The sequence below is a fragment of the Taudactylus pleione genome, unplaced genomic scaffold, assembly GCF_031769625.1.
Source record: "Taudactylus pleione unplaced genomic scaffold, aTauple2 ptg000559l, whole genome shotgun sequence".
NCBI lineage: Eukaryota > Metazoa > Chordata > Amphibia > Anura > Myobatrachidae > Taudactylus > Taudactylus pleione.
The window spans coordinates 3,673,085-3,692,564 of NW_028284961.1; the positions used below are offsets into that span (position 1 = coordinate 3,673,085).

Here is a 19,480-nt window from a genome sequence, read left to right on the forward strand (position 1 = left end):
AGGAGATTAGAGTACGGCACTAGGGGAGAGGTTAGAGTTAGGCACCAGAGAGGGAGTGTTAGGTTTAGGGTGCAGGGAGGAGGAGACTAGAGTACAGCACTAGGGGGGAGGTTAGAGTTAGGCACCAGGGAGGGAGTGTTAGGTTTAGGGTGCAGGGAGGAGGAGATTAGAGTACGGCACTAGGGGGAGGTTAGCGTTAGGTTCCAGGGAGGGAGTGTTAGGTTTAGGGTGCAGGGAGGAGGAGACTAGAGTACAGCACTAGGGGAGATGTTAGCGTTAGGCACCAGGGAGGGAGTGTTAGGTTTAGGGTGCAGGGAAGAGGAGACTAGAGTACAGCACTAGGCTGAGGTTAGAGTTAGGCACCAGGGAGGGAGTGTTAGGTTAAGGGTGCAGGGAGGAGGAGATTAGAGTACGGCACAAGGGGGAGGTTAGCGTTAGGTGCCAGGGAGGGAGTGTTAGGTTTAGGGTGCAGGGAGGAGGAGACTAGAGTACAGCACTAGGGGAGATGTTAGCGTTAGGCACCAGGGAGGGAGTGTTAGGTTTAGGGTGCACGGAGGAGGAGACTAGAGTACAGCACTAGGCTGAGGTTAGAGTTAGGCACCAGGGAGGGAGTGTTAGGTTTAGGGTGCAGGAAGGAGGAGATTAGAGTACGGCACTAGGGGGAAGTTAGCGTTAGGCACCAGGGAGGGAGTGTTAGGTTTAGGGTGCAGGGAGGAGGAGACTAGAGTACAGCACTTGGGGGGAGGTTAGCGTTAGGCACCAGGGAGGGAGTGTTAGGTTGAGGGTGCAGGGAGGAGGAGACTAGAGTACGGCACTAGGGGGAGGTTAGCGTTTGGTACCAGGGAGGGAGTGTTAGGTTTAGGGTGCAGGGAGGAGGAGACTAGAGTACAGCACTAGGGGGGGAGGTTAGCATTAGGCACCAGGGAGGGAGTGTTAGGTTGAGGGTGCAGGGAGGAGGTGAATAGAGTACGGCACTAGGGGGAGGTTATTGTTAGGTACCAGGGAGGGAGTGTTAGGTTTAGGGTGCAGGGAGGAGGAGACTAGAGTACAGCACTAGGGGGGAGGTTAGCATTAGGCACCAGGGAGGGAGTGTTAGGTTGAGGGTGCAGGGAGGAGGAGACTAGAGTACGGCACTCGGGGAGAGGTTAGCGTTAGGCACCAGGGAGGGAGTGTTAGGTTTAGGGTGCAGGGAAGAGGAGACTAGAGTACGGCACTAGGGGGAGGTCAGCATTAGCACCAGGGAGGGAGTGTTAGGATTAGGGTACAATGAGGGGGAGGTTATGGATAAGCACTAGGGGGGAGTCTAGTGTTAGGCACTGGGGAGGGAGGGGTAGGGTATGGGTATTGGTTAGTCTTACTTTTCTAATGGGTGTCGGGATTTGGATTTTCAGAATGTTAGTATTCTGATCAGAGGCATCCCGACTGCTGGGATCTCATTCCCATTCCACAGGACCTGATCAGTACAAGTGCTGGAACTGATCAGTATAAGTGCGGGACCTGATCAGTACAAGTGCTGGACCTGATCAGTACAAGTGCTGGACCTGATCAGTACAAGTGCTGGAACTGATCAGTATAAGTGCGGGACCTGATCAGTACAAGTGCTGGACCTGATCAGTACAAGTGCTGGAACTGATCAGTATAAGTGCGGGACCTGATCAGTACAAGTGCTGGACCTGATCAGTACAATTGCGGGACGTGATCAGTACAAGTGCGGGACCTGATCTGTACAAGTGCTGGTCCTGATTTGTACAAGTGCTGGTCCTGATTTGTACAAGTGCTGGACCTGATCAGTACAAGTGCGGAAACTGATCTGTACAAGTGCTGGACCTGTTCAGTACACATGTGGGACCTGATGTGTACACGTGCAGGACCTAATCTGTACACGTGCTGGATCTGATCTGCATAAGGCCAATATTACTGCACAAACAAATGCTGTCAGTGAGTCTCAGTCTCTTACCTGTACACAAATATCGGGTAGATGAAGTCAGAGGCTCTCACTGTACTTTCTGCCTTTACAATTCTCTCCACAAGTCCAGAAACTTTGCTCCACTGAACCTGATCATCCAGGGGTAATAGATTGGCTGGAAGACATGTGTTATTAAATATAGAATGCTTGTAATGATACAGTATGAATAGTGTGGGTGTGTGTGTGTAATGTGTATGTGTGTGTATTTATTATAGTAAGCAAAGAAAAGTAGCACTCACACAGAATACTTTTCTAGTTCTGTCTGACCCATAAATCAAAAAAATTGAAACTCAGTAATCCAGCAAAGAGAAGATGGTGCAGCACCAACATTTACATGAAACTGTGAAGATGAAATCTAAATGGGAGTGTTGCCCCTATTTCTCCTTGCTGGGTTTACTGAGTTGGTAAATGTGAAGTGTGTATATATATATATTCAGCCACTCAAACTAAAAAAACAATAAAAATCTGATTATTAAGGCTGACGCCTTAATGGATGTGTTCCTTGCGTAATACATATATGGTATGCCATGACACCCAGTTGTTAACTACAGATTCAGCACTCTCACAGAGTGAGATTGCTGTCACTCACAAAATGGTGGAGCTGCTACTTCACGTTATTGTGTGCTCATTGGAATACACACATGCTGCCTATGCAACTAAGGTCTGAGCAGTTATGTGGCTCCCACATCCCACTCAGTGCCCAAAATCTTCCCATGCGGTCACCACAACAATCCCACTGGGTTCCAAATTCCTTCTCACTCCATACATCCATCTCATTCATTATACACATTCAGCTCCCCAATTGCTAAAACTATTATACTCTGTCTATGCATTTACACTGTCTTCTCCTATATGCCTCCATGCTGCTCTGTCTTCTCCAATCCTTACAGCTGTGTGGTCTCCTAACTTTGCGAGTCTGTATTCCCTCATATGCACCAATCTATCTTTCCCCATCTGCACTGCCCTGTCTTCCTGCATCCATGCCACTCTGTGTCCTTCCAGCTGCACCACTGCCTTCCCCCCAGCCATGCCACTCTGTCTTCCACTCTTCTGTGCCCCTCTCTCTGCCTCCATCTGCAAAACTCTGTCCCCCAAACTATGCCACTGCCCCCCCTACTTGCACCACTCTATATTCTCCTCCATCTGCACAAATTTGTCTTCCTCAATCTCTACTGTTGTGTGTTTTCCCATTATGCTAGTCTGTATTCCCTCATCCAAACCAATCTGTCTTTATCCACCTTTGCTGCTCTGCCATCCCGCATCCATGCCACTCTGTACCCCAAATCCACATTGTTCTCTCCCCCATAAACCATGCCATTCTTTCTCCCCCCTTCTGCACTACTGTTTACCTCCCATCTGCATCTCTTTGGCTCCCCCCTGTCTGTGCTGCTTAATCTTCCCTCCACCATCCACACCGGTCTGTCTTCCCCCATCCACTACACTCTTATACCATCTGCGCAGCTCTATCTTCTGATCAGACTTCAGTTGCATAGACTGCATGTGTGTATTCCAATGAGCACACAATTTTGTGACTTAGCAGCTATACCATTTTGTGAGTGACAGCATTCTCAATTTGTGAGAGTGTTGAATCTGCAGTTAACCACAGGGTGTGATGGCATACCATATCTGTATTGTGCAAGGAACACATCCATTAAGGAGTTAGCCTTAATGATAGGAATTTCATTGCCTTTTTTAGATTGAGTGGCAAAAATTAAGTAGGTTTTGTTAAATTTCAGATTATGTCTAAGAAGCTTTAATGGGACATTTGAAACCGTAAGGTTTTTTGTCTATGGAATTTTATTGCTTTTTTATAATTTATTAACCATCAGGGTTTGGAGAGACAAACTGGGGCACCTGCAGGGGAGAAGGGCAATAAAAAGGTACATTTGCACAGGTGGAGGAGGGGACAGCACACAGGAGGTGTTTTGGCGGTGTAGAAGGAGAGTTGGCTGCAGGGCCGGGTTGAAGGTGTGCGGGGCTGTGGCTGTAGTGGGCATGCAAAGCAGTGACAGCAGTGGGGCAGAGCATAGGGGCATCAGCAGGTGACAGAGGGGCTCACTGATGCTGGACATACATCTGACAAAATAAAATCAATAAGACACAGATGCATGGATGTATCAGTGAGATCCATCCATGCATCTCTGTTAAAAATAGAAGGTGTAAAATAAATAAAAAAAATGATGTGCTCCCTCAAAAGCACAACCAGCCCTGTGCTTTTAACTGCCAGTCCGGGTTGTGAAAATACAGGGAACAAAAATCATAGGGGTCCCATGTATTTAGCACAATCAGCACCGTACTTTTCAGAGCCTGTCCTTGTTGTCAAAATACTGGGGACAAAATACATGGGGGTCCCCTACATTTAGCACAACTAGCACTTGGCTCAGCTAAGCAGGTACTGGTTTTGGAAATACAGGGGACAAAAATATGAGATATGGTAAGAACTTACCCTTGTTATCTCTATTTCTACGAAGTCCATAGGGTTCCACAGGATACCTTGGGGTATAGGTGATGACGTCAGTCTTCAGGCACCACAGAGTTAAAGTTTTCTGCCTCCCAGGATGCATCTGGGTCCCTCTCCTATACCCCGCCCCCGGGCCAAGGCATCTCAGTTACGTCACAAGCCATAGGCCGGAGGAGGAGAAGAAAGAGAGAGAAGAAAAAATCTGGACACTCACAAGAATCACATTCTCACCATAGGGAGACGGAAAAACCGGTGACCAGAATAAAGCCCATCTGCAGTACAGGTGCGACAGGGCGGGAGTCCTGTGGAACCCTATGGACTTCGTAGAAATAGAGATAACAAGGGTAAGTTCTTACCATGTCTCATATTTTCTACTTCATGGTCCATAGGGTATCCACAGGATACCTTGGGGATGTCCCAAAGCAGTATCCTTTAAAGGTGGGGACGCTCCTGTGCTGAGAGGAGAATCTGCCGCCCGAAGGAAGCATCCTGAGAGGCAACGGTGTCAGAAGCATAATACCTCACAAAGGTATGGACAGAAGACTACGTAGCAGCCTTGCAGATCTGAACTGCAGAGGCACCACGTCTAGCTGCCCACGAAGGACCCACAGACCTAGTGGAATGAGCCCTCACCAAGGAGGGAACTGGAAGACCTTCATGAAGATAAGCTTCTGAAATTGCCATACGAATCCAGCCTGCCAAAGTCTACTTTGAAGCAGGCCAACCCTTTTTTATGGAAGCCATAGAGGACAAACAAGGCATCCAACTTCCTAAAAGAAGAAGTGCGGTCAACATAAATTCTCAATGCCCGCACAACATCCCAAGTGGCGTCACCCACTAAAAATTCAGGTGAATTGAAAGCCGGCACATCAATTTCTTCATTGATGTGAACACTGGATACCACTTTGGGAAGGAATCCTGGACGAGTGCGAAGCAACGCCCTATTCCTCTGAAAAATTAGAAAAGGGGGTCTACAAGAGAGAGCCCCTAAATCCAAAACCCTTCTGGCCGAGGCAATGGCCCGAAGGAATATGGTTTTAGCTGTAAGCCATTTGAAGTCCACTGAGCCCAGTGTTTTAAACGGCAGTCCCTGGAGAACTCTGAGGACCACAGCCAAATCCTAAGGCGCCACCGGTGGAACAAAAGGTGGCTGAATGTGAACACCTTGCATAAAGGTACGCACATCAGAGAGCGCAGCAATCCTATGATGAAACCAGTCTGACAGGGCAGAAACCTGCACTTTCAGAGAAGCCAGGCAAAGCCCATGATCCAGTCCAGCCTGTAGGAAAGCCAACACCCTAGACAGGCGGAACTCCCTAGTGGAATACCCTCTAGGTCTACACCACCGGAAGAAAGTATGCCACACACGATGGTAGATTCTTGCCGAGGAAGGTTTATGAGCTCTTAGCATGGTTTGCACCACAGAACCAGAAAACCCTCTGGACTTTAGCATGACCGCTTGAACAGCCACGCCGGCAAAGACAGCCGAGTCAGGTCCGGGTGAAGACAAGGACCCGGTGACAGCAGATCCGGTCGAAATGGTAACCTCAGAGGAACATCTACTGACAGACTCTGGGGGTCGGAAAACCAGTGCCGTCTGGGCCACTCGGGAGCTATCAACAGTAGCGTACCTCCTTCTCATTTGAATTCCCGTATTACCCGCGGAAGAAGGGAAAACGGAGGGGAAAAGGTAGGTAAACTGGAATGTCCACTGGACGGACAGAGCATCCACCAGAGACGCCTTTTCGTCTCTTGTTCGAGACCCGTACACCGGCAACTTGTTGTTGTGTCGGGACGCCATGAGGTCTATCTCTGGAAGACCCCACTTGCCCACCAGAATCTGAAAGACATCCTGGTGCAAAGACCACTCTCCCGGATGCACGTCCTGCCTGCTGAGAAAATTTGCTTCCCAGTTGAGGACTCCCGGGATGAACACTGCTGATATTGCCAGGAGATTGCGCTCCGCCCAGACCAGAATGTGGGACACTTCTGCGAGTGCTGCCCGACTTTGGGTTCCTCCTTGTGTGTTTAAATACGCCACTGTGGTGGTGTTGTCCAACTGGACCTGCACAGGGTGACCCTGGAGAACCGGCTGCGCCAGCTGCAGAGCTCTGAACACCGCACGGAGTTCCAAGATGTTTAGTGGAAGCTCCGCTTCTGCCCGAGTCCACCTGCCCTGAAACAAGTGTGGACCCATGACAGCTCCCCAGCCCCGGAGACTGCTGTCCATTGTCAACAGGACCCAGTTCGCCAGCCAGAACGGACGACCCTTATTGAGGTGGGTCATCTGCAACCACCAGGTTAGAGACAGGCGAACCTCCGGAGTGAGCACTATCGTCTGGGACCTGAGACACTGATGCAATCCATTCCACCTGGACAGGATCAATAGCTGCAGAGGTCTGGAGTGAAATTGGGCATACTCCACCATGTCGAATACCGACACCATTGAGCCCAATAACCTCATTGCTGAGTGAATCTACACTCGACGACACTGCAGACAACTGCGCACCTTCAACTGCAGAGCCAGGATCTTTTCCTCCGTCACAAAGACCCGCTGCTGCCTGGAGTCCAAGAAGGCCCCGAGGTGCAGGATCCTCTGAGACGGGGTGAGAGTGGACTTCTTCCAGTTTATCAACCAGCCGTGACGTTACAGTACCGCAATCGTCAGATCCAGATGGTGTAAAAGAACCTCTGGAGACCCTGCTATCAATAGGAGGTCGTCTAGATAAGGCAACAGTTGGACTCCCTGCATCCGCAGGAGAGCCACCATGACCACCATGACCTTGGCGAATACCCGTGGAGCAGTCGCCAGGCCAAAAGGCAGCTTCGTTGCAGATTGCAAATCTGAGGAACTGCTGATGGCGCAAAAAAAAAATAGGGACATGCAGGTAAGCGTCCTGGATGTCCAATGACACCATGTAGTCCCCAGGGTCCAGTTCCAGAATAATGGACCGCAGAGTCTCCATCCGAAACCAAGGCCCCTTCAATAACTTGTTGAGGGCCTTTTAGGTTGAGCATTGGACGGTAAGACCCATTGGGTTTCTGCACCAAAAATAGATTGGAATAGAAACCCTGGCCCCTTTGTGAAATTGGAACATGCACTATAACTCCGGCCTGGAGCATAGTGTGCAAAACCTACCGCAGTTCCGAAGCTTTGCTCCGGTCAAGTGGAAGGCTTGTGGTAAAAAAAACGGAATGGAGGCCTGTGCCGAAAGGAGAGGGCATAACCTTCTGAACCCAAGTGTCTGTCATAGCTCTCGACCAGCACTGGGCGAGCTGAAGCAGGCGCCCCCCCTATGGGGTCCCCCAAAGGGAGGCCCGGACCGTCAGGCCGTAGGTTTGTCATCTGACCTAGGGGCCGGACGTCTGGTACTCTAGGCCTGTTTCCTGGGCTTGGACGATTTCTTGGTCCCAGCCTGTCGTGGAAAGGACTGTGGTTTAGGCCTACCTTGGACCCTGTGAGGCCGAAAGCACTTGAATGCATCGTGGCAGACGGAAGACATGTAGATTTTGCTGCTGCCAACGTAGCTACTATTTTGTCCAGTTCTGGACCAAACAGGACCTCTCCATTGAAAGGCAGACCTTCTAATCCCTTTTTTTGGAATCAGCGTCCGCCTTCCAAGAACGCAACCATAAGGTGTAACAAGCAGCCACAGCTGCAGAGCAAATCCTAGAGGTGAGCATACAAATATCTAAGGCTGCTTCATTGATGTAAGTGGCCGAGTCTCGGAGAATGCCCACCAACTCGGCCTATTCAGCCGAACAGTCAGAGTCCAAAGACGCCTCCAAACTATCCACCCAGCGCTCCATAGCTCTGGCTACCCAACACACGGCCATAGCTGGTCTGGATGCTCCCCCTGCCAGGGAATAAACGGATTTGAGCCAGATCTTCATCCTGCGGTCTGTGACATCCTTCAAGGATGACAGCGAAGGCATAGGCAACATGGGACTTCTCACTAGGCGTGTGACATGAATCCACCTGCGGAGGGGATTCCCACTTACAAAAATAATTGTCCGCAAACAGATAAGCCACGGCTAAGCACCACTGGGGCTGATACCATTTTCCTGGATTTTTCCCCGCCATATATAAATGATCCAGTAATTGATCAGAAAGAGGGAACACCGTAGCCTCACCCTTAATGTCCTAAAAAAGGCATATTTGGATTTGTCCTCAGGAGGATCCTCATCCTCAATAACTAAAGCCGTGCAGACTGCCCGAATAAGACCAGGGATATACACCCTGGACTTAGCGTCCAGCTCTTTGGTACGGAAAGGTTCTTGGTCAGATAGATCCAGAATCTCCCCATAATCAGGCGTCACGTCGTCATCCTCATAAGGAGCAGACAGAGACCCCACCGGCCGCTTATGAGGCCGCAACACAAACTCCCCCTGTAAAACATCGGACAAATGCTGAACCGATGTATGCAGGGTATTAACCCATGCAGGCTCCTGAGGAACCTGGTGAGGGGAATTGGGTAGACTGTGGGGTACCATCAGTTGTCTCGGGAAACCCTGCATGGGTGATGACACCACTGACTGCTGGGACAGACCCGTCTGGGTAAACTCAGGTGGCAGAGCTAGCTGGCCCACAAGGGTTGTAAGCCCTTTAGCGAAACAAGCCCAGGGAGGTTCCTGTACCAGAGCCGTGAACATAATTGGCATATATAGTGCCAGGCACTGGCGACATAGCCCCTCCGCGTTACCCTCCCCCTCCGCTATCGGTACATTACATTTAGTACACATGAGCTGGAGAGGAAAGTCAGTCTCAGACATGATGGTAAGTATGTGACACTCACACCTATACTATTGGTATAGTGTGAAAAACGCCCTGCACACCGTGCACCGCAAGGGCTTTGAGCAGAGCAAGATCAGGGACAGTAATAAGGCTGACAGTAGAAAGTGAAAGTACAGACAGCAGGGCTAGCAGATTAGTCACATACAATGCAGAAGAAACAAATCCCTGCACTATCAGCGCTGATCTTCAACTACTCAGACCCTCAGGCTGGTAGGACTCAGCACTGCATACACAGACCTCTGGCAAACGGAGGAGAGGTATACTGGGGGACCCAAACCGCAATGCCACCGCTCACAGGCTTCCAGCAGCATTCACCATGCTTTAAAGATGGCCACCGAGGAGCAGAGGATGAAGGAGGCCGGCCTGGGGGAGGAGCGCTGACACACTATGGCCAATCAGCCTAAGCAGAGAGTGTGCAGCAGGGGAGGTGCCGGCTGTGAGACAGGGAAAGCACGCTCCCCTGGCATGCATTTAACCCATGGGATGCCGCAGCGCATGCCGCTCAGCAGAGGCCCGCTGTCCCAGGGGGTTGTGGAAGCGCACGTTGGTCACCTGGCTCCACGCAGCAGCCAGTCCCCAGGCCCCCTGCCTGGGGACTCAGGACCATGTGACCAGCGGGGACCCACCATGGGACCCTGCTGCTTAACTGCATCCCCTTGGATCCGGCCATGGTCCAAAACATCTGGGGGCACCGATAGCCATGACCCCAGATGTTTACCAGCATCCCCTGATAGGTACCGGCGTTCTGGTACCGGCGGGGTGTAGGGGAGACAGCATGGACATCAGTACTGACTGTCCATGCTGTACTCCCAGATGTGCAGCCAGCGCTGCCTTTAAAAGAAACTTCAGGGGCTCTTCATAGCCCCCCTCTGCACAGTGCCTCCGACTCCGACCAGGCACCGATGAAACTGAGATGCCTTGGCCCGGGGGCGGGGTTTAGGAGAGGGACCCAGATGCATCCTGGGAGGCTGAAAACTTTAACTCTGTGGTGCCTGAAGACTGACGTCATCACCTATACCCCAAGGTATCCTGTGGATACCCTATGGACCCTGAAGTAGAAAATAATTGGGGTCCCCTGTTTTATCCATAATCAGCACCGGACCCTTTCTAGCAGTGGAGTAATTCCACAGCCAGGGAAACCCTTTCACTGGGTCTCTCAGCCACAGCATTACCCCTGACTGCTAGTCAGCTAAGGCCAGGGATCCCTGGGGAGTTGCGGACCCCTCCAATAAAGGTGTCCCGCTCTTTAGGGCAACCAATGGTAAACCATGCCTAGACTGATAGCCCGGGGCTATCCCCAGCACCCCTGGGTAGTGGGTGCCTGGCTGATTGTGTATAGTGTAGTGCAAATAAAGAGTTAAAATATTATCTTTTCCAGGTTAACTACAGGTACCAGGAAGCCCCCTCCGCATGCTGGTACTTGGAGAACCACAAGTACAAGCAAGCAGGGCATTTAGGGCCTGCTGGTACATACAGTATACATCTAAAACAAATATTAAAGTAAAAATACACCAAATGTTTTAATAATTTATTATGCTTCACCTGGTGGGTGGTGGCCTTTATTTATTTATTAACAGTTTCTTATATAGCGCAGCATATTCCTTTGCACTTTACAATTGGAAACATTTATAGACAAAACAGTGTAATAACAGTCAGACATAGAGGTAAGAGGGCCCTGCTCGCAAGCTTACAATCTATAGGGAAATAGGCATTGATACATAAGGATAGGTGCTATATATATTGCAATTTGGTCCAGCCAGAATGCAGAGTTTCTTGTTGGGCTGCATGATCCAGTCACACAGGAATGTCGGCAAAATGTCAGGAGTATGTGACATAAAGACAATATGTGAGGTTATGTGTGGACTGTGAGAGGGGATGTGATAAGACATGGAAGCTGTGAAGGTTGTGTGGGCGGTTCTGGAATCTGATAAGCTTGTCTGAAGAGGTGAGTTTTCAGGGAACACTTGAAGGATTGAAGACTAGAGGTAAGTCTTATTGTGCGTGGTGAGGCATTCCATAGAGTGGGTGCAGCCTGAAGAAAGTCCAGTAACCATGAATGGTAGCAAGTAATGCGCGTGGATGAGAGACACAGTTCTTGTGCTGAGCGGAGAGGTCGGGTTGGGAGATATTTTGAGATGAGTGAAGAGATGTATGTTGGTGTGGTTTGGTTAATGCCCTTATGTGTAAGTAACAGTAGTTGGTATTGAATACAGTAGAAAACCGGCAACCAATGGTGGGACTGACAGAGCGGGGCAGCAGACGATGAATGTATGGCAAGGAAGATAAGCCTCGCAGCTGCATTCTTAATGTATTGTAATGGCAACAGCCTGTTTTGTGGAAGACCAGTAAGAAACCTATTGCAACAGTCAATGTGTGAAATAATGAGTGCATGGATTAGAGTTTTTGCAGTATCTTGTGTGAGATATGGTCAAATTTTGGATATGTTTTTTAGATGTATGTAACATGATTTTGAGACAGATTGAATGTGGGGAACAAAGGACAGTAAAGAGTCAAGGATGACACCAAGGCAGCGAGGATTGTTGAGTTATCAACAGTGACAAAGAGATCAGTTTGGTAACTGTTATTGGCCAGTGGGAATATAATTAATTCTGTTTTAGAAATATTAAGTTTCAGGTGGCGAGATGACATCCAAGATGAAATGGCAGAAATACATTCAGTGACACGGACCAATACAGATAGTGATAAATCTGGAGAGGATAGGTAGATTTGAGTATCATCTGCATATAGATGGTACTGAAATCAAAAAGAGCGGCCTTGAAGCTCTTTTACGGGGCTGACACCACCCCAGGGCTACCGTCATATTCGTTTGGCGGGCACCAACCCGCCAGGGCTTCTGGCATCTTTTTTCTTCGGCAACTCTTCACTGCTGCCTCCCCACCAGCCGCCTGCCATTCTGCTGCCTCGCACTGGCTTATTTAAGCAAGCCGTGATTGTCACACAGCGGCCATCTTTGAATTTCAAAATTTTTTGAAATGGGCACAAAATAACCTTTGCGGTACTCACCATTGTAGTCAATGTTGGGAGCCACTCATTGGCTAAGAGGTGGAAGGCTCACCTCTCTGAGCTAATGAGTGTTCAGCACTATAGTGAATTTCCACCACTGAGCCATCATTCTGGTAGTACCTTCCTTAGGGGATGGTACTTAGGGTCTTATATAGGTTGGATCGCAAGGCTATGTTTGCATGTACACCGGCTGATGCAAAAATATGCTAATGAATGCAATCACACGGCAACCGAAGCACTATACCTAGACGCCCACCACTGTATAATGCCGCTCACTTCCCATGACATGCATCCAGGGCCAGCAACAGAATTCTCAGGGCTGGTACACTGATGTCTCAGGGGCTTCACCTTCTCACCACCACCCCTGATCCCACACATCCCTCCCCTGCATGGTGATATGTGAAACATGAGAATGTTAACTGAAAAATATGTCAGACTTTCAGTAAAGTAAAAATACACTTTGACTTAACACACTGTCTCCCTGTCACTGATGATGCAGGCTGTAGTACTTACCACACTGTCTCCCTGTCACTGATGATGCAGGCTGTAGTACTTACCACACTGTCTCCCTGTCACTGATGATGCAGGCTGTAGTTCTTGTCTGCCATCTCTTGTAAGGTCTACTTGATGACAGTGCTGTGGATTCCTCAAAGGTAGGAGGGATGGTCTCTGCAGCCAGCCATCCACAGTACTCATCACCTTCCTCAAATTCAGCCTCTCATCACCATCCTCAGCCCAGAAGCACCATCACATTCCTCCATTCCCAGCCCCATCACCTAATATCCCCTATCACCTTTCTCTGCCCCCTTCACCTTCCTCCACCCCCAGTCTCATCATCTTCCTCTGCCCCCAGCCCGTGTCACCTTCTACCCCCAGCACCTTATTCTGCCTCTTCATCTTCCTCTATCCCCAGCCTCATCACCTTCCACTGTCCCCAGCCACATCACCTTCCTCTGCCCCAGCCCCCATCACTTATCTATGCCCCTTCATCTTTCTCGATCCCCAGCTCCCATTACCTTCTGCTGCCCCCAGCCCCTATCATCTTCCTCTGCCCCCTTCACATTATTCTGTCCCCAGCACCCATCATCTTCCCCTGCCCCAGCACCTATTCCTCTACCATCCAGGGATCTATCCAATTCCACTTCCATCCCTCTCCACACCACAGTGGCCCAGCCTGCCTGACATGTGGAAACATGACCAATGACATTACGCCACCATGTTACTCACCTAAAGGTCAGGCCCGGCCTGGGCCACTGATCAGCCACTTGGAAGAGCCCAGCACTGCCTGGGTCAGGCTACAGGGGACTTAGGGCATGATTCAGAGCCAGACGCTCTGACCAGAGAGCTCGCTCTGAATCAGTGCCCTCCTCCATGAAAATGGAGAGGCCTCCTGGCCACTCGCATAGCTGTGGGTGACCACCCACAGCATATGCGAGCGTCCATGATGATGTTCGCGATGGTCTTGACCATCGTGACCATCGGGCTTGTGACGGAGACCCTGCGGTAGGGTCTTTCTGCCGCAAGCCCTGGAGTGATTTTGGCTCTATCAGAGCCAAAATCACTCCCACTGACATCACTAGTGATGGCAGTGGGGCCGGCTTCAGACGGTAGGCGTTCCCATGGGAACGCCTCTGTCTGTCAGGCATGCCCCTGGCACGCCCGCCAGAGGGGGCGTGCTGTCAATCAACATCGACAGCACGCCCCTTTGGTGCGAGACCCGGAGCAATGGAGAGCCCGTCGCTCTCCAGGTCTCGCGCATGCGCACGATGGAGCTCCCTCCGTCGTGCGCATGCGTAGTGGGGGAACATTGACCCGCTTGCGAGCGTCCTTTGCTTGCGAGCGGGTCTGAATGACCCCCTTAGAGCTGGGGCTGGGCAGCCGCTATGGGTCCCAGCGGCCGCGGCCCGCCGGCTGGAACAGAGACTGCTACCTGCAGCCCCATTTTGTGCCAGTCTGGTCCTCGCAGCCCAGTACGAGTGCTCCCTTAGTCCCCTCCTGTCACTGGGCCTGCATGCATCCACAAGTCAATGAAAACAATTTAAATTTGCTTTTGCAGTGGAACTATAGGTACCAGCGGGCCCGAAATGACCTGCATGCTAGTACTTGTGGTTCTCCAAGTACCAGCATGTGGGGTAGGCTTGCTGGGACTTGTAGATCCACAGCAAAAAACTATATATTTACCACTATCAACTGCATTACACTACATAATCAACCCAGCACCCAATGCTCCAGGCATGCTGGGGAAAGCCCCAGGCTATCAGCCTAGGCCTGGGATGCTCTGGAGAGGGGGATCACTTTATTGGGGGTCCTGGGCTCCCCAGGGATCCCCAGCCTGGGCTGACTTATAGTCTGTGGTAATGCTTTGGCTGGGAGACCTGGTGAAAGGGTTCCCCTGGCTGTGGCAGTACCACCTAGCTAGAAAGGGTCTGGTGCTGGATTTGGATATTACAGGGGAACACTACGCATTTTTTTATTTCCCCTATATTTCCAGAACCAGCTCAGAGCCCAGTGCTGCTTGCGCTAAATACAGGAGAACCCTACATCGTTTGTCCCCTGTATTTTGGCAACCAAGCATGGTTTTGAAAAACCCGGTGCTGATTCTGCTAATTACAGGGGACAACTATGTTGTTTGTCTCCTGTATTTAGCACAACCAGTACCGGGTCTCCAAAGCCCACTGCTGGTTGTTCTTTTACCTTTTTTTTCTATTGTTACACAGGTTTTAATTTTTTTAAACACAGCAGCACAAACAGATCTCGCTATTCTGTCCATGTATCTTTGTTTTATTTTTTAAAACACAGATGCAGGCATTACTGATCTCCCTAATCCATGCCTGCATCTGTCTGCTAGCACACATGATCTAATGAATATGCAAATCATTAGATCATGCAAGATATATCTAGTGTGAATGTCAAAAGTGGCTCTGAGGAAACGCTGCCAAACTCAGCAGAATAGATGGCAGAGTCCCGCTGACAATGCCCGCTGCTAACTCCCACTACCTATGCTGGTTCCCAGCCACCACTAATGCCTGCTACCTCTCCCCGGTCACACCTCCACTTAAGACTGAAAGAGACCACAAGCTTTGTGCACCCAAGTAAAGCCACTGTACCCTCCCTGCAGGAGGCACCTACTGAGGCTGCACAACAAGTTGAAGCTCCCTATCTGTATAATGGGGCACTTGTTAGGTAATAGTTTAAAAACAGTAAATTTTTGCTCTGAAATTTGACATGCAGCACCATGCGACAGTTCTACCCATCCATGCCAAATTTCAGCCTTGTATGCCAAATAGCTTTTGAGGTGTAGCCCATTAAACACCATGTCCCCCTATGGGAAAATTCCTTTTTTTCTGATTCAGACTTAATATAAGGGCACGACTGTGACCTTATAATATACTAGCTGGAGCACCCGGCATCGCCTGGGATTTTAAGAATGTCTACATATTATCCTCCAACCAACCTCTCCTTAGACAGGCCTCACGAAAAGTGTGACAAACTTCCCCTTCTACAGTGCTAAGGTCTTTGAAGGAAGTAGGACCTGTAATGGTGTAAAGCAAACTTCGGAGATAGAAGCATTCAAAATTTGTAGGATGTACAGTGTAAACACGGCCAAGAGCTTCTGTTGCTCTGATATCTACAGCGACTCTCTGTTTTCTGCGCAGAAAAACCTTTGGAGAAGCATTCCATGTGTAATATTTTGGCAGCTCACAGTACAGCAGGGTCCTTGCAAAGTCATCATTTTGACACATTAGGAAAAGAAAAAAGTGAATGATGTCAGAGAGCTGAGAATGCTGGCAAAGCCTGCTAAAGCTCTCTTTGATAATAAACATTAAGATCATGACAAAACATGACAACACAAAACGCTTTCTCCGAGGCGAGGTCCCACAATGAGTGTCCAATAAAAATTGTGTTTTTTAATTAATTAAAAATTAACAGTAATTAATTTTCCATTTAAAATTTATTTAGTTGCCTACGCTGTGTTTTAATACACTCATATGTAAAATGTCCCGATGTTCGCTGTGGATTTGTATAGAAAGACAGAAGTACAGAAGGACAAATTTTCACTTTTATCTAGTAGAGAAGATAGAAAATAAAAAATAGTAGATAAGCTAAATCCTTTTTTAATTCTGTACCTGACCTGTAGAGGGCAAATGCTAAGCAAAAATTGTCATTTTTCATTAATTAAAAATTAACAGTAATTAATTTTGATTTCAAATTATTTTAGTTGTCTCCGCCAAGTTTTAATATGCTCGTTTATAAAAATTCACTATCGTGGCTTGTAAACTGTGGATTTGTATAGAAAGACAGAAGGACAAATTTTCACTTTTATATAGTAGAAAATATATAATGTTTTAATTTGTTTTTATTTGTACTGTAGTGGTGTTGGCTTGAGAAAGGGTGTTGCACCCAAAAACATCGATATTTCACCTAATTGTACTTTTTTACTTTGAAGATAGTCTTCGAGTGCAATCTCTTTGTTTGAGATATACAGGGCCAAATGTAATAGGGTGTCTGTTTTGGTAAATTGCGAGTTTGGTAGTAAACTCGCAATTTTTCACAACTCTCCAATGTAATAAGGTTCTGTTCACTAGAACTTGAATTTTTCAGAGTTACTAAAAATTCCCAATCTCAAACTCGCATCCAGATGTTTTCACATTGAAAAAAATCTACTCGCCCAATGTAACAGGGTGTCTATTTAGACTTGCAAAAAAATTATTTACCAAAAGTCCCCAAATAATAGACCTGCTTCAGGCTAGCGAGTGCATCCTGAGCAGGTCAGATTAACACAGAAACATGCACATATCCATGAGATACATGTATGTTTCTGTGTGTACTTATGTAAAAAATGTGTTTGTTTAAAAAAAAAAAAAGTGCAGTTCAGGGAAGACAGAAACCTCTTGGAGCAGAAGGGCATAATGGGGCACTTACCAGCCCCGGACTTTCTAAAGCCTGTCCTGGTTCTAAAAATACAGGGGACAAAATGCATATGGGTCCCCTGTATATTAAGAACCAGCACAGTTCTTTCCTGAGACGGTCCAGGTTTTGGAAAATCAGGGGACAAAATGAGTAGGGGTCCCCTGAAATTCCAAAACCAGCACCGAGCTCTTTCTAGTGGAGGGGGTAATGCCACAGTCAGGGAAAACCTTTCACTGCTTTCCCCAGCCAAAGCATTACTCCGATGGAGATGCCTGCTGATTGGCTGGTGGCTCCTTCAATGACCGGGCACACGTGTGCCCCGGTCATTTACGTGGAGTAATGGTATGTGGAAACTTATACCTTTACTCAGACCAGCTTGGAATCGGGTACCCTCATTTTGTTGTTTTAACCCCTGGAATACCTACTTGGACAAGAGGACACGATCTACGCATAGGAGAGGTGAGTATGGATTTTTATTTCAGGTACCCCTATGGATTACTACGGATACTAGGTGAGTATGTGTGTGATAGTGAGTGTGCATGTATGTTATAATAAAATTTTACTATCACAGTGTTTGTGGTGCTTATTTATGTATTGCTTTGGTTGTGGAACTACAAGTGCCAGTGGGCCTGTAATGCCCCACATGCTGGTATTTGTGGTTCTACAAATACCAGCATTTGGGGGAGGCCTGCTGTAGTTCCACAACTAAAGCCAATATTTAACCTTTTATTTTACACAACACAATAAAACTATCAACCCAGCACCCACCGCCCTTGGGTGCCAGGGATAGGCACGGCTATTAGTTTAGGCCTAGGGTGCCCTGGAGAGGGGGACCCCTTTATTGGGAGGGATCTCCAACTCCGCAGGGATTCCCAGCCTGGGCTGACTAGGGGTCAGGGGTACTGCTTTGGCCAGGGAAACTGGTGAAAGGTTTTCCCTGGCAGTGGCATAACACCCCCTCTCCTCCGCTAGCAAGAGCTTAGCGCTGGATTTGGAATTTTCAGGGGACCCCTACTCATTTTGCCCCCTGATTTTCCAAAACCAGGACTGGCTCAGGAAAGCAAGTGCTGGTTCTTAATACATAGGGGACCACTACGCATTTTGTCCCCTGTATTTTTAGAGCCAAGACAAGCTTTAGAAAGCCCGGGCTGGTTAGGCTTTGGAAGAGGGGCTGCACGTCTTTTTTAGAAAACATACAGACAGAAGCCATTATGGATCTCACTGATCTGTGATGGCTTTTCTAAAACTCTCACCTTTTAATGCTACTCACATTAAAAGGTGTCAGTTTACATAGTCCTTAACTCGCATATGTACTGTAGTAGCCTCGAGCTGAAAAGTTTGCAGACTATTACATTTGCGAGTCACAATACAAACTCGCACTTTTTGAAAGTGCGAGAAAGTGTGAGTTTGTACTGTTACTAAAACTGACTATCTATTATATTTGGCCCATAATGTTTTCAGCTATTAAACACTTTTAACGCTTGATTAGTTTTTTGTTCCACTAATAAAAAAAAACAACAACATTTGCACCATAAATATTGCAGATCACGTACGTAACTGTCCATATACTTCTCCTAATTCATAGTTGTTCATGACAGAGCAGCCTCGGTTGTCCACCAGAGTTAGTGTCCCGGTCAGTGGGTAAGTGATCCTCGCTGTGGTGTTACCTCCGTCTGTTCTTGTCACTTTGGCGTAAGTCTGAAACTCTCCACCTTCTAGGACATATTTGCTGGAGTTGATGAATGAGGACTTTCCATGCCCTAAAAATCTGAAGAGTTGGAGGAGAACACAGGTATAACCCCTATTACCTGCGGGACAATCATCCAGGCTGAAGTTAGTAATATACTGTGTCATCTCAGGAATGGTATTCATGTCTGATTACTGTGTGGTATGCTGAGTATCTCTGTCAGTGCTCACAGGCAATGAGAAGGGGGAGGGCAGCTGCTGTCCATATATAGACTTCAATGGACCCAAAAGTGAAACCAGCTATTTTGTGTTATTTAGAATTTGGTTCATTTAAAAGAAAGGAAGAGTATAACAGGAGTACACTTATTATTGTGTGTCTCTGTGTATATATGGTACATGGATGAATCTTTGTACTATGGGCCTGATTCAGCAAGGATCGCTATTCTGCTAATACGCGGGCACCGCAGTTGCTAATATCAGCGCTGATATGTAAATGTTTGCAATCAGATTGCGATCACAGCCTGACATAAGGACGCCTACTTCCCCTTACTCACATCCGTATACTTGGGCAATATAGCAAAATAATATCGGACCCATACGCACAGTTACGGCAGGTCAGACCTTACTCAGGAATTTC

The 19,480-nt window shown here is 48.2% G+C and overlaps 1 protein-coding gene across 1 annotated transcript in view; it reads right to left on the reverse strand.

Annotated features, from left to right (window-relative positions):
• The window catches only part of LOC148481856 (uncharacterized), a 102,201-nt gene extending 83,172 nt beyond the window's left edge, over positions 1-19,029 (reverse strand). The window contains exons 1-2 of the mRNA XM_088452936.1: positions 18,711-19,029; positions 1,958-2,081 (exon numbers count right to left, since the gene is read on the reverse strand). Of these exons, the coding sequence (XP_088309062.1) occupies positions 1,958-2,081; positions 18,711-19,029 (443 nt within the window). The remainder of the gene's footprint in view (positions 1-1,957; positions 2,082-18,710) is intronic.
• Positions 19,030-19,480: the final 451 nt, after the last annotated feature.